Source organism: Xenopus tropicalis, chromosome 1, assembly GCF_000004195.4.
Source record: "Xenopus tropicalis strain Nigerian chromosome 1, UCB_Xtro_10.0, whole genome shotgun sequence".
NCBI lineage: Eukaryota > Metazoa > Chordata > Amphibia > Anura > Pipidae > Xenopus > Xenopus tropicalis.
In genome coordinates this window covers 7,605,938-7,624,874 of record NC_030677.2, presented here as the reverse complement: position 1 = coordinate 7,624,874, position 18,937 = coordinate 7,605,938, and the positions used below count along the sequence as shown (strand labels likewise).

Below are 18,937 nucleotides of genomic sequence, written 5' to 3'. Positions count from 1 at the left end.
TAAAAGTAACACAGCATTTCAGAAAAAGAACATCATACCAACAGTAAAATATGGTGGTGGTAGTGTGATGGTCTGGGGTTGTTTTGCTGCTTCAGGACCTGGAAGGCTTGCTGTGATAGATGGAACCATGAATTCTACTGTCTACCAAAAAATCCTGAAGGAGAATGTCCGGCCATCTGTTCGTCAACTCAAGCTGAAGCGATCTTGGGTGCTGCAGCAGGACAATGACCCAAAACACACCAGCAAATCCACCTCTGAATGGCTGAAGAAAAACAAAATGAAGACTTTGGAGTGGCCTAGTCAAAGTCCTGACCTGAATCCTATAGAGATGTTGTGGCGTGACCTTAAAAAGGCGGTTCATGCTAGAAAACCCTCAAATAAAGCTGAATTACAACAATTCTGCAAAGATGAGTGGGCCAAAATTCCTCCAGAGCGCTGTAAAAGACTCGTTGCAAGTTATCGCAAACGCTTGATTGCAGTTATTGCTGCTAAGGGTGGCCCAACCAGTTATTAGGTTCAGGGGGCAATTACTTTTTCACACAGGGCCATGTAGGTTTGGATTTTTTTTCTCCCTAAATAATAAAAACCCTCATTTAAAAACTGCATTTTGTGTTTACTTGTGTTATCTTTGACTAATAGTTAAATGTGTTTGATGAGCAGAAACATTTAAGTGTGACAAACATGCAAAAGAATAAGAAATCAGGAAGGGGGCAAATAGTTTTTCACACCACTGTATGTCTGAAAAACACCTCAAATCCCCACATGGGTATTATCTCCCACATCAGGTACCATGATAAAACATGCGTAATATGAAGCAAATGAATGTTTAGCCACTCAAGCTCAGCATTGCAATTTGTATGAAGGGGAAACGCAAGTACCTTGGCAATCCCAACTCCCATGAAATGTCAGCTGAAGAAATGGAAAGCAGCACAGTCCTCAATTAAAAGTTCATCTTTATGTACTTAGCTTAAACATTCAATCGTTTTACCAGCACACATGGTGGGACTTGTTTTGCTCACCCATTCAAATAATAATCTTGGTTGGCCATTTCTTCTCCCTTTCAGGAACTGGTCATTCACACTTGCCTGGAGTGTGGAGATATTTGCCATACTGACCTCAAGTCCAGGACTCTTCGCCTGTATATTTCTGCCAAAATGTTACTCAATATTGTTAAGACCCAAAAGGCTTAATGTTTGTGTATTCCACTTCTGGAACAAGATTTAGAGCTCTAAATAAAAAAAAAATATTTTTCATGATATAGGGATTTATACCAGAAATTTAACTGATTCAGAAAGCCGCATGTCTCCCGAACATGCCAATACCTGATATGTATAGTTTTATGGAGATTTCTGATTTCTATTGATCAAAAACTTCCAGCAGAAAATTACCAAATTTTTAAACATAAAGCAGAATACGCCATACTTTACATTCCAAAGCCAAAAATCCTGAAACATTAGGTTTAACCCCAGGAAACCATCTATTTTTCAAAAGAACACATTGTGCCGAATCCAAAATGGGTAACTATGACTTTCAACTACTCAGTACCAAACAGCAATGTTTCTATAAAAAATTATGAAAAGTCTAAAAAATTGTATCAAAGCTTCCACTTTCAAGCATCATATCTCCCACATAACATTAGGTAAGTAAAAAAATTCCTAAATATTAGAGCCAAGGGTCCACTAATCAGTTTGATGCCCATTGTGCATAGGATTTCCAAAGTATCTGGAATTTAGATACCCCAAAAGGAAGTTAGTGCATATAAATGTCCCCAGAGATCTCTTTAGCTACTGAAAATTCAACACATTTACTGCATTTTTAGTGGGGTAAAAACACAAAAAAATACTTTGACCTCCCCAAACCATATATTTTTTGGAAAATATGCATAGATTTACCAAACTATGTGGCATACAGTGGCACCTAAATGAAAACAGTGCACTTGGATTTTCAGGTCTTACATTCTGTCTTGTGCAATTTTTGCACCAAGTGTGTTTATTATTTGCAATAAGACCCCCTAACAGTACGGAGACCCTAGAATACCATATATTTTACAAAAGTACGCATTCTGACAAAACATAAATGGGTAAATACATCTTTCTATGACAAACTACCAAACTAAAATGCTATACTAAACATAACAGTTTTTATGAAATTTCTGAAAATTGTCACAAAACTTCCATTTGACCCCATTATGTACCCCCAGATTTTGTAATGTATCAATATAAAATATTCTAAATATAAATGTCAGGGGTTTACTGAACGGTAAATATGCATAGATTTACCAAACTTTGTTGGGTACAGAGGCACACAAATAGATATACAGCAGACAAAATTTCTATGGGCAAAGGCAAGTAACAAAGAACAATGCAAAATGCAATAAAATTGCTAAAATCCAAAAGAACTCACTAAAATTAATGTTTTTTTTTGCCTAGTGACATCTGCATTTAGAATCAAAGCTTGAATATTTTGTCTTGGGCAAATTAGTTTTTAACATGTAAGCATGTGTCTCAACCCTTCCTCCTTGTAGATTGTAAGCTATTTTGGGAAGGTTATTTATTATTTGTTGCTTTATATGTTACTCTGTATGTCCAATGTATGAACCCCACTTATTGTACAGATCTGCATAATAAGTTGGTGCTTAATAAATAGATATTAATAATAATAATAATAATAATAATAATAATAATAATAATAATAATAATAATAATAATAATAATAATATATAGAACTGAAAATGCAATAAAATAACTAAAAATGCACCAAAATCACTGAAAATGTAATAAAAGCACCAAAATAACATACAAAAGGTATGGAACAGTGCAGTTAGCGAATACATTTTCAACAATGGCAGTAAAACATTTTTGAAGCATGGCTTCACATTAATAATATAATAAGCAGGTCAGTTTCAAGTAAAACCTCTTTTATTCAAGCCATAGTACCTTCAGAATGGGGCATCAAGGTGTAGAGACTTTGTATGTCAATCCCACATAGGATAACATTAGGTAAATTGTACTACTTATGGATGCACCGAATCCCGGATTCGGTTCGGGATTCAGCCGAATCCCGGCGTTTTTTTAAGGATTCAGTTTTGGCCAGGTCTATGGTCCCGGCCGAACTGAATCCAAATCCTAATTAGCATAAATTAGCATATGCTAATTAGGATTCTGAAAAGGTTAAACGGGCAGTGAAATTTTTTTTTAGTGCAGCGATTTTTAACCCCTTCCGATCCTAATCAGCATATGCTACTTAGGATTCAGATTCGGGTCAGGATTCAGCCAAATCCTGCTAGGTGGGTTCGGGTGCATCCCTAGTACTAATCTCATTAAGCTTGAAGATCTGTATTATCCCTGAGACACACATTCCTTTTGAACACCCCACTTTGAAGAAAGTGATCTAACAAAACCAACAGTGGTTCCAGCACTGACTCCATCCCTGAGACTATAGGCCATCCAGGGGGTTGAGTAGGGTCTTATGGACCTTATGGCAGGAGTTATATTACTGGAATCCTTGGGTTGTCTGTGATCAAAAATTATTTCTCAATTTCAACGATCACAGAATTAATCAATGACTCTTCAAGCATCAAATCAATCTATTTTTTTTTTCATGATAACAGTTGGGCAATAGCTAATTTTAGGGGCTTATTTACTAACCATCAATTTTTTTTTACTCAAATCAAATTTTTAGCGCAAAAAGTTGCAGAGAAAAATGTTGTGACTTTTTCCAAAATTTACTATGTGTCTATATGGCAAAAATCCAAATTCCACAATTCCCCAGGGGAACTACTGGGGAAATCATAAGAGGCCTGTGCCTCTTATAATTTCCCCAGTAGTTCCTCTGGGAAATTGTCGAATTTGGATTTCTTACCTACAAAAGGGCTATGATGGCCATGGACTTAGACAGAAGTTCATTATACTGTATCAGGTGAGCCCTTATGGAATGTTGGGTTTTACTTCCCCTTAAGTGAAATTTCTATCTAGAAATTTCTTAAAGAATTAATTATTTGTTGTGATGTACAGATAATTATTTGTTGCATTTTTTTAAATTATTTTTTACATTTTACATTTCCTTTTTTTACTATTTCTGCTAGTCCAGTATTATTTTTTTACTGCTCTCTTTGCGATTATGTGGAAAAAAGGTAAAACCTGATTGACCTGTAACCTGTGTAATAGATATCTAACACGAATGCTTCAGCTATGATCTAAAATACTGCAATTTCATGTATTCACTTCATGTGCACATACATTCTTGTCCAGTCAGTTCAAAAATTGGCAGTTAATTAGAACTTTAATTATATAGTTGTGATTGCTCTAGAAATAATAAGCAACATTTTCAGAATAGAGCAGAGCTCCCCTGGTTCTGGTGCCTATATTCATTCTTCTGAGGAAATCCTCTCTCTGCTCTCTATAAAATGAGGGTTGGATGAGCCGGGCCCCTTACTCTGTTCTACACACACAGCCCAACCCTGGGGCCCCTGTGTCTCTCTGTGCCACTGACTGTTACTGGGGCAAATCCTCTCTCTGCTCTCTATAATATGAGGGTTGGATGAGCCGGGCCCCTTACTCTGTTCTACACACACAGCCCAACCCTGGGGCCCCTGTGTCTCTCTGTGCCACTGACTGTTACTGGGGCAAATCCTCTCTCTGCTCTCTATAATATGAGGGTTGGATGAGCCGGGCCCCTTACTCTGTTCTACACACACAGCCCAACCCTGGGGCCCCTGTGTCTCTCTGTGCTACTGACTGTTACTGGGGCAAATCCTCTCTCTGCTCTCTATAAAATGAGGGTTGGATGAGCCGGGCCCCTTACTCTGTTCTACACACACAGCCCAACCCTGGGGCCCCTGTGTCTCTCTGTGCCACTGACTGTTACTGGGGCAAATCCTCTCTCTGCTCTCTATAAAATGAGGGTTGGATGAGCCGGGCCCCTTACTCTGTTCTACACACACAGCCCAACCCTGGGGCCCCTGTGTCTCTCTGTGCCACTGACTGTTACTGGGGCAAATCCTCTCTCTGCTCTCTATAAAATGAGGGTTGGATGAGCCGGGCCCCTTACTCTGTTCTACACACACAGCCCAACCCTGGGGCCCCTGTGTCTCTCTGTGCCACTGACTGTTACTGGGGCAAATCCTCTCTCTGCTCTCTATAAAATGAGGGTTGGATGAGCCGGGCCCCTTACTCTGTTCTACACACACAGCCCAACCCTGGGGCCCCTGTGTCTCTCTGTGCTACTGATTGCTGCTTGGGCAAATCCTCTCTCTGCTCTCTATAAAATGAGGGTTGGATGAGCCGGGCCCCTTACTCTGTTCTACACACACAGCCCAACCCTGGGGCCCCTGTGTCTCTCTGCGCTACTGACTGCTGCTGGGGATGTGCTCTGACCTTCTGCCTTGTTGGAGTACATTGTTCTATCAACAATGCCAGGAGGAACAGCTACATATAATCCCATGAAAGTGCTGATCTACATTATAATGATGTGTGAGGGACCCTTCAGATCTGGGAGTGCCACCGTCAACCCTGCCTGTCGCCTGGAGATCATTAAAGCACTTGAGGAATATGAATATATCCAGGAAGGAGACATCATGATTGGCGGGGTGATGTCTCTGAGTCTCTATGGATTTAGACAATTGGAAACCAACCTGCTGGTGTGCTATGTGTAAATATGATTGTTAAAAACTAACACTACATGCTGGGGTGGGATTTAGGTAGAGATTTATTCACTCTGTGGTTTCTTGTTTGGGTTAGGAAAACAAGGTCCTGACTGATTGCAATATACCAGAATAAAAGAGTTCATTTTGCACTGCTGTCCCATCTATCCTTTTTTTTTTGCAAATCACAGTGACATGCAAATTTTGCTCGAAAATTTGCAAATGAGAATGTGGTTTGCATTAGCAGGCCCTCTTTGATTTGTGCACAAATAAAGCGCCTGTTTTCACTTTGCACTAGAACTTAATCAGTTAAGCAAACATTTTCTCTGCCACCAAAAGTGAGGTCAAATTCCAAAATTTGGAATTAGTTTTGCACATTAAATGCCCCAGGCTTCTCCAGCTTTATAAATATAAACACAGGCAGGGCAAATATGTTCATGTGCAAAGAATTCTGTGTTGCATGAAGTCTATAAATGAGCCTCAATGAGTCCTAGTTGTTCCCTTGGTATGCCATTCTGCATAGCCTTAGGTCAGTCATTGTTCAAGACCCATTGAGAGGTAAAGTTTTATAACATTACTTCAATGCTGAATTGTCAGGAATATCACTAAGAGAAGCACCAAATCTCATCTTAATTAGTCTATTTATTAAGCCACCCAGATTCTTTTTTGGGTCCCTTCAGGAGAACAAGCCTCACTTTGGAAACCAATGCCTCAGGAAATTAATGATGGGGAGGCCTTGTGCTATGGTATTGGGTTTGCCAATGTCTACCAATAACATCATATTGAGTTCCCAAGATGTTCTAATGTCAAAGCATTTGCTGCAGTCACATCCATGCTTCCTATTTATAATTTTTACCTGCATATGTTTAGAGTACGGGCTGAAGACCCAGCAAAACATTTTTCTGTATTAGAGGCACAGTATACTCCTGTATTTAAGTTTGATGGATAAGGCTTGTGTTGACCATTGCATATTTTTTTAAATTAACAAATACCCATGAATTGTGTTATTTATTGTACCCATCAGTACGACTTTTATAATTCAACTTTCTGGTATTCGTCATAGAAATTGTGGGGATATGAGAAGGCAGTCAGGGTTATCTGGACTTTATAATGATCTCCTCTGTAACTCTGTAAAAAGCAAATGATTTCTACAAAAGGACTTAATTTATCTGTTTCAGCACATTTTCATGATTATATGGGGGTGGGGATTTTGTACTATAACTTTAGGTTCATAGATGGACAATTTAGTGCTTCTTGTCTTCTTTGTAACTTTTACCAACAAAAAAAACAAATTATGGGGCTAGAGAGTGAATGAAAAACACAGATAAATTAGATAGGTTCAATGAAAGGTTGGGTGTTTTTATTTTCCAATGAAAAATGAAAAAGCAACTTATATTAATATTCATAGAGATAACTTCAAATAATTCTTCCAATTACATCTAAATCAATGTGAAATCGGGCTAATCTAATTTAATTCTTGTGATTTTTTTCCCCCAGAACATATCTCAGGAATTATAGATATTTCATGGATTTTCTCTTTGTAATAGAGGAAATAAATAATAATCCAGCCCTTTTATCCAACCTGACCCTGGGATACCATATTTACGATTCCTGTGGATTTGAGCAGAAGGCAGTGAGGAGCGTATTACAGATATTATCTGGTACCAGGGAGCCGGTTCCCAATTACTCCTGTGTGGGAAAGAGAAACATTGCTGGGTTTATTGGGGATCTCAAGTCCAGAACTACCATACCTGTAGCCCAGATTCTCAACCTCTATGGATATTCACAGGTAAAAAACACAATGCTACGGTTACAAAGAAAATTATCGTTGGTATATACTCATATACTACAAACCTCCCAGTGTAAGTATAGAGAATGAAGCTCCACTAATAGTACAAATGGAAGAGGGGTGGCAAAGAAAACAGGTTTGTAAATGTGCTTAATGTTCATATCAGGTAGGTCCGGTGGCTACTAGGATTTTCTTTTGGATCTGATAATACTGAACTCATCTCTAGCATTAGCCTGGGTGAGTATTTAGGGAACTGTGATCACAAATGGTCTCTTTGAGATTATGTTGCAGAGAGAACTCTATTAGGGAGTAACATAACAGATACAATTTTAAAGGGGTTGTAAAACCAACTACAACACTATCCCACTGCGCCCCCTAGTTTTGCTATAGAAGTTGCTGGAAAACATATTTATAGATGCAAGAAGATTCACCAATGAGACTTCTACTGACAAAAAAGTTCATTATAAATGCAAAAGAATCTACCAATGAGAAGTTAATTTCAAGAACAAAAAGGAAAGATGGGGATAGCAGTGCATAATTTAAGCATTTAGAAAAACATTCTTTCTCCATGAACTCTATAAAACACGCATCTCAAAAGTGAGCCGTTTGCGATATTTATGCACAGTGCATTTCACCGCAGGTAAAATAAATATGCCCACTGTACATAGGTTTATCAATGCACATGGTACTTAGAGACCCCAAAATATACCTTGTGCACACTTACACGCTTACCTTTACCTAATTCATAAACACATGGCAGTTTTATGTGGGATAGAAGCTGCAGAAATGTAGGGTAACCCCTGAAAACCATATATTTTTGGAAACTACACATTCTGACAAATCCAACATGGGTAAAGAGTCCTTTCTACACCAAAGTACCAATCTGCAAAGCTTTCCTAAAGTTAGTGGTGTCTTTAACATTTCAGAAAATCGCCTAAAAATGTTGCAATTTGCTGCATTTATCTCAAAGAATTTCTTGCATACAAAGGCAAATCACCACAAATAGGAACACCAGAGGTCTACTGAACAGTTTGATGCCCAATATGCAAAGATGTACCAAAGTCGGTGGTGTGTACTGACCCCAAAATGAAAATATCGCATATGGATTCCTTGCCTGCCAAGTCAACTTTTGCACACAGAGTCCCCTGACAGTGTATTATGTGCTGTAAGACCCCCCAACTATACAGAGACCCCCAGAAAACCATATATTTTTGGAAAGTACACATTCTGAAAAATCCAACAAGGGTAAAGAGTCCTTTCTACACCAAAGTACCAATCAGCAAAGCTTTCCTAAAGTTAGTGGTTTCTATGATATTTCAGGAAATCACCTAAAAATGTTGCAATTTGCCGCATTTATCTCACAATTTCTTGCATACAAAGCAAATCACCCCAAATAGGAACACCTAAGGGCTACTGAACAGTTTGCATAGATTTACCAAACTATGTGACGTGTAGTGGCACCCAAATGAAAATAGTGCATTTGAATTTTCACAAATGATGCTCAAAGAGACCCTAGAAAACCATATATTTTCTGAAAATACACATTCTGACAAAACAAAAATGGGTAAATACATCTTTCTACTGCAAACTACCAAACTACAAAGCTATGCTAAACAGAACGGTTTTTATAACATTTCTGAAAATCGTCACAAAGCTTGCATTTTACCTCATTATGTACCCCCACAATTTATAACGTATCAACATAAAACACTCTAAATATGAACGCCAGGGGTCTACTGAACAGTTTGATTCCCAATATGCATAGATTTACCAAACTATGTGGGGTATAGAGGAAGCCAAATTGAAATACAGCAGACAAAATGTCCATGTGCAAAGACAAGTAACAAAGAACAATGTGAAATGCAATAAAATTCAAACCCAAAAAAATCACCAATATCAATGTCTTTTTTTTCCTAGCGATATCTGCAGTCAAAATCACAGTTTGAGTATTTTGGCTTGGGCAAATTAGTTTAAGAGACAAAAGTGAAATGAACAACAACCATGCATAGCTGAAAATGCAATAAAATGGCTAAAAATGTAATAAAATGACTAAAAATGCACCAAAATGATAGAAAATGTAAAACAAAACACCAAAATAATACACAAAAGGTATTTTGCAGTGTGGTTAGCGAATACGCTATCCGCAATGGCAATAAAACATTTTTTTCAGGCAAGAAAAAAAAGATGCAATTAAAAAAAAAGATCACAAAATTGCATGTGTGTAAGTGTGCGTGTACACTAGGCAAAATGTGTTTTGTGTGCATGTCTGTGTGTGTGCAAGTAAATGTGAGTGCTGTTAGTGCTGTAAATGTGTGAAACCCCCAAACCCCCCCAAAATGTGTGTGTGTGTAAGTATAAGTGTGTATTAGTCTAATAAGTGTGTGATTGTGTGTTTGTGTGTGTATGTGGCACTAACCTGGGGTCAAGAAGCTAGAGATCTCAGGAGGGACACAGCAGATTGCAGGGACAGCAGCTGCAGCCGGGTCCAGTGAGTTGCCAGTGCAGGAAGGGAGAGGGAGCAGAGGAAGGGAGGGGAGAGCAGGCAAAGCCAGGCATGTAGAATCATGTGTCTTGCTTTTCCCATGGGGCCCCTGGGCCACTAATCCCCCACCTTTGCTCATTCTCTATGGGGTTCTTTATTTTGTTCTCCTTCTCTGCACTCAGAATAAGAGCGAGATAGAACTGCAGAGCTGGGCAACAGGATGAACATGATCCCAAGGTCAGTTCAAGACCTTTACAAAACTCTTCTCGAATACCAACAAAAAACTGACGACCTAGAAAATAGTCTATGGGGGAAAAATTTCCGATGTATTTGGTTTTTAGAATGATCAGAGAGAACTGCCCTGGAACAATAGCTAAAATAGATACTGGTTGAGAAAAACCTGTCAGTTATGTTACCCTTTTTCAGAATCCATTTCTGACCTTCTTCCATAAACCTTTCCTTTTGGGTACCTTGTAAGTTGGTTGAGAGTTACCAGGTACAAGATGCCCAGCTGGAGACCACTAGCGATGAAATCTTTCAACCCAAGTCCACTGCTTCCCAGCCAAGTCCTCTTCTACCTTATGACATGCAACCAATCAAAATTCCCTCTGATGAGTTATATATGGGTGGTACCAGTCACCATAGGGGAGGGGTCAGCATTATTTAATAACTAAAGGGGGACGGCCTTGTTTAAAATTTGCCAAAACCCATTCTTGGGGTTATGTTAACTAGACTAAACAGACTAACTAGAGGATTAACCTGCTAACATCACTGAGACTAGAGTCACCCATGAGAAAGTCATATTTCTGTGGTCCCTAAAAGCACCCCAGTGAGCCAGACACAATTGGGAATGTACTGCCAGCAACTGACCTTCTTTAGCATAAAGGGTCTATATGAAAGCAGTTGCCTTGTCTTGAGTAAACATACCATAGGCAATGCTATCTCTGAGTTAATTTTTTGCTTTTTACTTTGCAATTTTAAAGAACTAAAAAAATAAAATTGGGGTCAGATTCCACTATGTTACACACCCCTTGTTAATTAAATAGGTAACTTTTTCCTGGACTGGTGCTACTAATAGAAAACAAAGTATGAATAATTCAGATGACCTCTAATAAATCTTTTCTTTTTAACATATTTCAGATCAGTTACGGAGCGACAGACCCATCGCTCAGCGACAGAGTCGCCTTCCCGTACTTTTTCCGAACAGTACAAAGTGATCACCATCATTATTTTGCTTTAAGCAAGTTACTGAAATATTTCGGCTGGAACTGGGTTGGAATTATTACATCTGATGATGACAGTGGGGAGAAGGAACGTGAACTGCTGACCAGATATTTCTCCGCTCATGGGATATGTGTTGAGTTCACCATAAAGATCATGGATATAAATGAGAAATTTGTTAACCAAACTGCATTGTATGAGCAAATCATTGATGAATCCTCAGCCAATATCATTATCCTTTGCGGAACTGCAAATATCGCCTTCTCTACATACTTACTAAGTCTAGCTGACAGACTCAGCCAAAAAACCCTTATTCTAACCTCCAAATGGGAATCTTTTACTCATGTTTTGGAATATTGTTACAAAATATTTCATGGGAGTTTGATGTCTTCCCAACACTTCATATACCCAGTATCTATGTACAGATTTTGGCAGTTTGCAGCAAGCAGGCATCCTTCAAACTACCCTGAGGACATATTGCTAAAGGATATATTCATGTTTTATTTCTGTATGCCAAGTAATTATAAATTACATAGTTTTCATTCCAATCTTTATCCGGTTCAGCTTCACAACTGCTCTGGACAGGAACGACTTACAGACATTGAAGACTTTAATACTACTTATCACTCTCCCAGTGTATATCTCACTGTTTTTACAATGCTGCATGGGCTGCAGTCCCTTCTTAGCAAGCAAACTACTGAAAAGAAAGGGATCAGTTATAGGCACCAGGTAAATAACAGATTATTTTATGGATTCTTGAAGATTATGGGAGATCATTTTTGAAGGTGGTTACTGAATACTAGAAATGATGGTAGTTTAACCTGCCATAACCCTATCTTATATAACAACACTCAGAGATTAGGGAAAATTGTTTTCATACTTACTGAAATTTTCCTTTTCTAGCCATTACATTTGTCAACATAAACACTCGGTAGGTTTCCTGCCACCATACTCAGACCAGAAAATCCCTCCCCTAAAGAAGCTGTAAAACCACCCTCCCCTCCTGTGGCCATTAGTCTAATAATTTAGTGCAGGAAGGGAGGGTATGTTAACATATTTAGTGAATAGGAAAAGAAAATTTCAGTAAGTATGCCACCATATGCCAACATAAACATTGGGATGTACCCAGCAATGCCAAAATAACCCAGGGTGGGCAAATAAACACAATACCCCAAATGCAGGGGACTTGAGAACCCTCAAAGCAAACTCTAGACAACCAGGGCCGACAGTTAGTCGATAATGATTTATGAAGGTCTTAGCAGATTTCCAAGAGGCTGTCTGACAAATCTGATCAATCAGAACTTCCAACACCACTGCCCAGGAGGTGGCCACTGCCCTGGTTGAATGAGCTTGTATCCCTTTTGGAGCTAACTTGCCTTGTAGTTGATAAGCCTTTGAAATAATGATCACCAACTATCTGGAAATAGTGGAAGAGGAGGCCACAAGCCCTCTTTTAGGGCCACCCAAAATGACAAATAATGTCTCTGGTCTCATGAAGGTTTCAGTGGAACTCAAATAACTCCTGACAGCTCTGACCTGATCCAGCTTCAAGAACAGAGGATCCTCTGAAGCTGAAAGTGGCTGAAAGTGCAGGTAGGTCAATTTCAGGATTCGAATCAAAAGTAGACACAACCTTGGGTAGGAATGACATATCCAGTCTCAAAATCATCTTATCTGGAAAAATCAACATATTTTCCTGGGATATGGACAAGGCTTGTAAAAGACTGACTCTAGCCGCCGAGGTAATCACAACCAGAAAAAGGGTCTTCAGAGTAATGCTCCAGACTGACGCTTGATCCAGAGGCTTAAAAGGAATGGAAACCAGCAAGTTCAGGACAAGGGTCAACTCCAAGGAGAAGAAAACAACCTCTTTTAAAGGGCGTAATTTTAAAACTGCCATGAAAAATCTTTTGATCACTGGGTTTTCCCCCCAACAGACTCCTGTCATAGCCGATAAGGCTGACACATGAACCTTGAGTGTCCTGTACTGAAAATTTTTATCCAGTCCATCCTGAAGGAAAACCCTAATCCCTCTAGCCTTTGCCGCTCAGTCTCCAAGCCACAAGAAGGGAGTCCGGATCTGGATAGACCAGGGGGCCCTGGAGAAGAAGGTCCTTTCTGGATGGTAAATGCTAAGGCCTCCCTCTCTGAAGTTTTAGGAGTAGTAGAAACCAAGGCCTCCAAGGTCAAAAAGGGGATACCAGAATTGGTTCCACCCCCTCGTTCTGAATCTTCAGAAGGATTGCAAGCATGAGAGGCACCAGGGGAAAAAGGTAGACAACGGGAAAGTCCCAACATTGCAGCAGAGCATCCACTGCTGCTACCTGCTGGTGAAACTTGAAAAAAACAAAGACAACTCTTTGCCATGCTTTGAGCAAAACCTATGAGGTGCTGAGCGCTACCACCTATTGGAATTCTTGCCCCCCAATTAAATCACATGCAAGTCATATGTGCCAACCCAGAAATAAAGTGGTTAAATAATAAAATATTGTTAATTATTATTATAATACTCCCCATTTTAAATGATAAAATAAAACTGAAATGACCATACCGGTTTATTCTGCAGCCCAGTCAGTTCTACCCAGGATGTGGCACCTTGCAGCAGGATCTTGACCAACTGGCAATCTGGGCGGCTAAGTGGCAGATGGGATTTAATGTGAATAAATGTAAGGTCATGCACCTGGGATGTAACAATATGCCCCCACTTATACCCTTAATGGGACTGCACTAGGCAAATCCATAATAGAGAAGGACCTTGGAGTCCTTGTAGATAATAAACTTGGCTGTAGCAAGCAATGCCAGGCAGCAGCTGCAAGGGCAAACAGGGTATTGAGCTGTATTAAATGGGGCATAGAGGGGGTTATCCTTCCCCTTTGCAGAGCACTCAAATGGGACATTATTGAATTAGAGATGGTCCAGAGAAGGGACACTAAGCTGGTAAAGGGTATGGAAAGTCTTAGACTGAAGAAAGACTGGCCAAGTTGGGGTTGTTTACACTGGAAAAGAGGCAGTTAAAAATATATAAGGGGGTCATATAATAAACTCTCTAATGCTTTTTTTTTACCAGAAGGTCCTTCCAACTGACACAAGGGCACCCACTCCGTTTAGAAGAAAGGAGGTTCTGTTTAAATATTCGGAAAGGATTTGTTTCTGTGAGAGCTGTGAGGTTGTGGGATTCCCTCCCTGAATCAGTGGTACTGGCTGATACATTAGATAGGTACAAAAAGGGATTGGATGGGTATTTAGCAAGTGAGGGAATACAGGGTTATGGGAGATAGCTCTCAGTACAAGTGAGGGAATACAGGGGTAAGGGGGATAGCTCTCAGTACAAGTGAGGGAATACAGGGGTAAGGGGGATAGCTCTCAGTACAAGTGAGGGAATACAGGGGTAGGGGGGATAGCTCTCAGTACAAGTGAGGGAATACAGGGGTAGGGGGGATAGCTCTCAGTACAAGTGAGGGAATACAGGGTTATGGGAGATAGCTCTCAGTACAAGTGAGGGAATACAGGGGTATGGGAGATAGCTCTTTAAACAAGTTGATCCAGGGACTGGTCCGATTGCCATGTTGGAGTCAGGAAGGAATTTTTTCCCCTCTGCGGCAAATTAGAGAGGCTTCAGATGGGGTTTTTTGCCTTCCTCTGGATCAACTAGCAGTTAGGCAGGTTATATATAGGTATTATGGTTGAACGTGATGGATGCATGTTTTTTTTCAACCTCACTTAGTGTGTTACTATGTTACAAAGATGTTGTGTTTCTCGTATTTTCTAGTTACATCGCTATTTGAAAAACGTTACATTTACAGACACAGAGAACAAAACATCGTATTTTGATAAAAATGGAGAATTAGTCACTCAGTATGAGATTCAGAACGTATTCCTCGATGATAATAAACCCTTGGTTTGGAATCCGGTCGGAATGTACACCCCGTGGGCTCAACCAGACCAGAACCTTCATATAACAGCAGAGTTAATAAGATGGAAAACATCAGACAACAAGGTCAGCTTTGTGTTTTTTCCTTTCTTATAAGTCTCATTTCTTTGGAAAATGGTTGATTCACCCTGAATATGTTGGTTGGAGATGAGCGAATCTGTTTCATTTTGCGTCACCAAAAAATAAGAAAAACTGCTAAAAAAATGTGTGAAATGGCTAAAATAAGAAAGAATCTTCAGCACACCACTTACATACTTCCATAGGGTGCTTTACTTCTTCAGCTGCTTCCAAGCCATTCAACCAGACCCAAAGGCAACTGGTATATAAGGACCATGTGTTTGTGCATTAAACAGGTGTTTCACCTAAAGAAGAACAGACCATTTCAACAATTCATTAAATATAAATATTACATGTTTTTCTTATGACTCTCATTTTTAGATCCCAAGATCTCAGTGTTCAGAAAATTGCAGCCCTGGGTATAGAAAGGCACCAGCGCCTTCAGTCCACAGCTGCTGTTATAGTTGTGTCCAGTGTTCCGAGGGGGAGATCTCCAATGTAACTGGTAAAGATGCCACTCATTTCTTAATTTACTGATAATTAAAGCTGTAAGAGAAAATATATGTAAGAGGGGACTGGGGCTGTGGGATAGCAGGTATAGTAGGGAGAGATGGTGCCTATAGTAGCAGTGGGGGGATAATAGCCTCTGGGAAGGGACTGGGGCTGTGGGATAGCAGGTATAGTAGGGAGAGATGGTGCCTATAGTAGCAGTGGGGGGATAATAGCCTCTGGGAAGGGACTGTGGCTATGGGATAGCAGGTATAGTAGGGAGAGATGGTGCCTATAGTAGCAGTGGGGGGATAATAGCCTCTGGGAAGAGACTGGGGCTGTGGGATAGCAGGTATAGTAGGGAGAGATGGTGCCTATAGTAGCAGTGGAGGGATAATAGCCTCTGGGAAGGGACTGGGGCTGTGGGATAGCATGTATAGTAGAGAGAGATGGTGCCTATAGTAGCAGTGGGGGGGATAATAGCCTCTGGGAAAGGACTGGGGCTGTGGGATAGCAGGTATAGTAGGGAGAGATGGTGCCTATAGTAGCAGTGAGGGGGGATAATAGCCTCTGGGAAGGGACTGGGGCTGTGGGATAGCAGGTATAGTAGGGAGAGATGGTGCCTATAGTAGCAGTGGGGGGATAATAGCCTCTGGGAAGGGACTGGGGCTGTGGGATAGCAGGTATAGTAGGGAGAGATGGTGCCTATAGTAGCAGTGGGGGGATAATAGCCTCTGGGAAGGGACTGGGGCTGTGGGATAGCAGGTATAGTAGGGAGAGATGGTGCCTATAGTAGCAGTGGGGGGATAATAGCCTCTGGGAAGAGACTGGGGCTGTGGGATAGCAGGTATAGTAGGGAGAGATGGTGCCTATAGTAGCAGTGGGGGGATAATAGCCTCTGGGAAGGGACTGGGGCTGTGGGATAGCAGGTATAGTAGGGAGAGATGGTGCCTATAGTAGCAGTGGGGGGATAATAGCCTCTGGGAAGGGACTGTGGCTGTGGGATAGCAGGTATAGTAGGGAGAGAAGTGGGGGGGGATAATAGCCTCTTTTACTGTAGTACAGCAGGTATAGTATAGGAAAGGATGCATTAGTAATAATCTGAGTATATTTATTTGGAATAGCAGATGTAGCAGGACAAGTCCTTTTTATTGAATATATGTTTAATCATTTCTTACATTGGCTCTTTAAAGATAGTGAAAACTGCCTTAGATGTCCGGCCATCGAATGGACCAATGAATGGAGGAATCAGTGTATTGCAAAAACAGAAGACTTTCTATTACACGATACTGATGCGATTGCAGTGGTGTTATCATCCCTAGCAGTTACCTTTTTTGTCTTAACTCTTTTTATATTGGGAGTTTTCCTCACATACCAGGACACCCCCATAGTGAGAGCCAACAACCGGGGCCTGAGCTTCCTCCTCCTTGTCTCCATCAAGCTGAGCTTCCTCAGTGTGTTTCTGTTCCTCGGTCGCCCTGTGGATATAACCTGCATGCTGCGCATCATCACTTTTGGAATCACCTTCTCCATAGCTGTCTCTTCTCTCCTGGCCAAGACTATCATGGTTTGTGTTGCTTTCAAAGCCACCAAGCCAGGGAGCTCATGGAGAAAATGGCTGGGAGTCAAACTGTCCAATTCTGTAGTCTTGTTCTGCTCATCCATTCAAATAATCATCTGCATGACTTGGTTGGCCATTTCTCCTCCCTTTCAGGAACTGGACATTCACACTTCCCCTGGAACCATCATCATTCAGTGCAATGAGGGCTCAGCTATTGGCTTTTACTCAGTTATTGGGTATATGGGGCTTCTGGCAGCTGTTAGTTTTGTTTTAGCATTTTTAGCTCGGAGCTTACCGGACAGTTTTAATGAGGCCAAGTACATCACTTTCAGCATGCTGCTCTTCTGCAGTGTTTGGATCACAATGATCCCGGCCTATCTGAGCACCAAAGGCAAAAACACTGTGTGTGTGGAGATATTTGCCATACTTGCCTCAAGCGCGGGCCTTTTAGCCTGTATATTTCTGCCCAAATGTTTTATTATTTTATTTAGACCAGAGATCAATGTAAAATCCCATGTATTTGGAAAAAACATGTAACTTCACAAGATGTGCACCATTGTCTATACCTTAGTAGGCCTTTTACTTTCAAGTGAGGTAACTCTCTCTCTCTTCTCTGCTGAGATGGGAAAGTTAGTTCAATAAATTACCTGTTGTTTTCACTTTGTAAGACTTGTGAGTGCAGTTTATATGATGCTATATAGTTTTTTTTTATTCTGGCACTCTGGCAATTAGCTTATACAAACGGAGTGCAAACTATACACTCGTATATTTATATTCCCTCACAAACCCAAATTTCTCTTTTGTTATAGTTTCAGTCTTCCAAATCTTTTTCTGACTGAACTGAATCTGGCCCTATGGGTTCTTTTAGAGCAACAAGGACAAACCATTTGAAACTTTGTATTTGTTGTTATAAAAGTATAACAGTGAATCAATACAATCAGATGATACAAAAGAACAAATACAAACATAAAAAACCCTTTACTTTAACCACAAAATATAGAATTTTTCTTGTCCTGGAGGCAAGGGGAAAAACGAATGGGACTCCCAACCAAAATTGCTGACTATTTATCACAGATTTCAGGGGCATTAGGTAACTGGACACTCTCCCCTCCCTCAGGAATGTGAGGGGAGCTACCTTCAACAGGACACAGCTTGAGAGATTTTTATAGTCTTCTGTAGTGATGAGCAAATTTTTTCAGCAGGCATGGTTTTGCAGCAAATTTCCACATTTTGCCACTGGCGAATGGTTTTGCAAAATTTCAGCGAAAATTTGCCATAAAAAAATTAGTTGTGCATCAAAAAAAAAAAAGTCACATAAAAGTCATGTAAAAATGGGTGTGGTCGCATAAATAAAGTCACGTGACACCCGCATTTTGCTAAATTTTCTATAGTTTTACAAATTTTTCAGGGAAGTGAAACAGGACAGATTCGCTCATCACTAGTCTTCTGTTATGAGGTACTGGATCAAGAATATAATGACCATAACACCTTATGGTAACCTAGTAAAGAAATTATATTATATATCTCATCAATAACAAGTAAACATTCTCCTGAATCCAAAATGGTTAAATATGTCTTTCCACTCCAAAATATCAAAATGCAAAGCTTTTTTACAGTTGTCAATTTTGTTTTTGTTCGTCATTGTGTTTGTTTCTTCACACCCCTATGGTAGAATGCAAGAGAATGGCACCACAGGGAAGCACAGAAACAAATGCTTGTGAGTCCTAATGTATCATACTGAATGAGGATTTGGTGTGCATCGTGAA

General features: G+C 40.2%; 1 protein-coding gene across 1 annotated transcript; it reads left to right on the top strand.

The window, feature by feature from the left end:
* Window positions 1-17,171: 17,171 nt before the first annotated feature.
* On the top strand, window positions 17,172-17,708 carry LOC116411580 (vomeronasal type-2 receptor 26-like; the record flags this gene model as incomplete). Its single annotated transcript, XM_031904081.1, has 1 exon — window positions 17,172-17,708. A coding segment is annotated over one exon (537 nt), but the record flags the coding sequence as incomplete, so codon positions are not given.
* Between the last annotated feature and the right edge of the window lie 1,229 nt (window positions 17,709-18,937).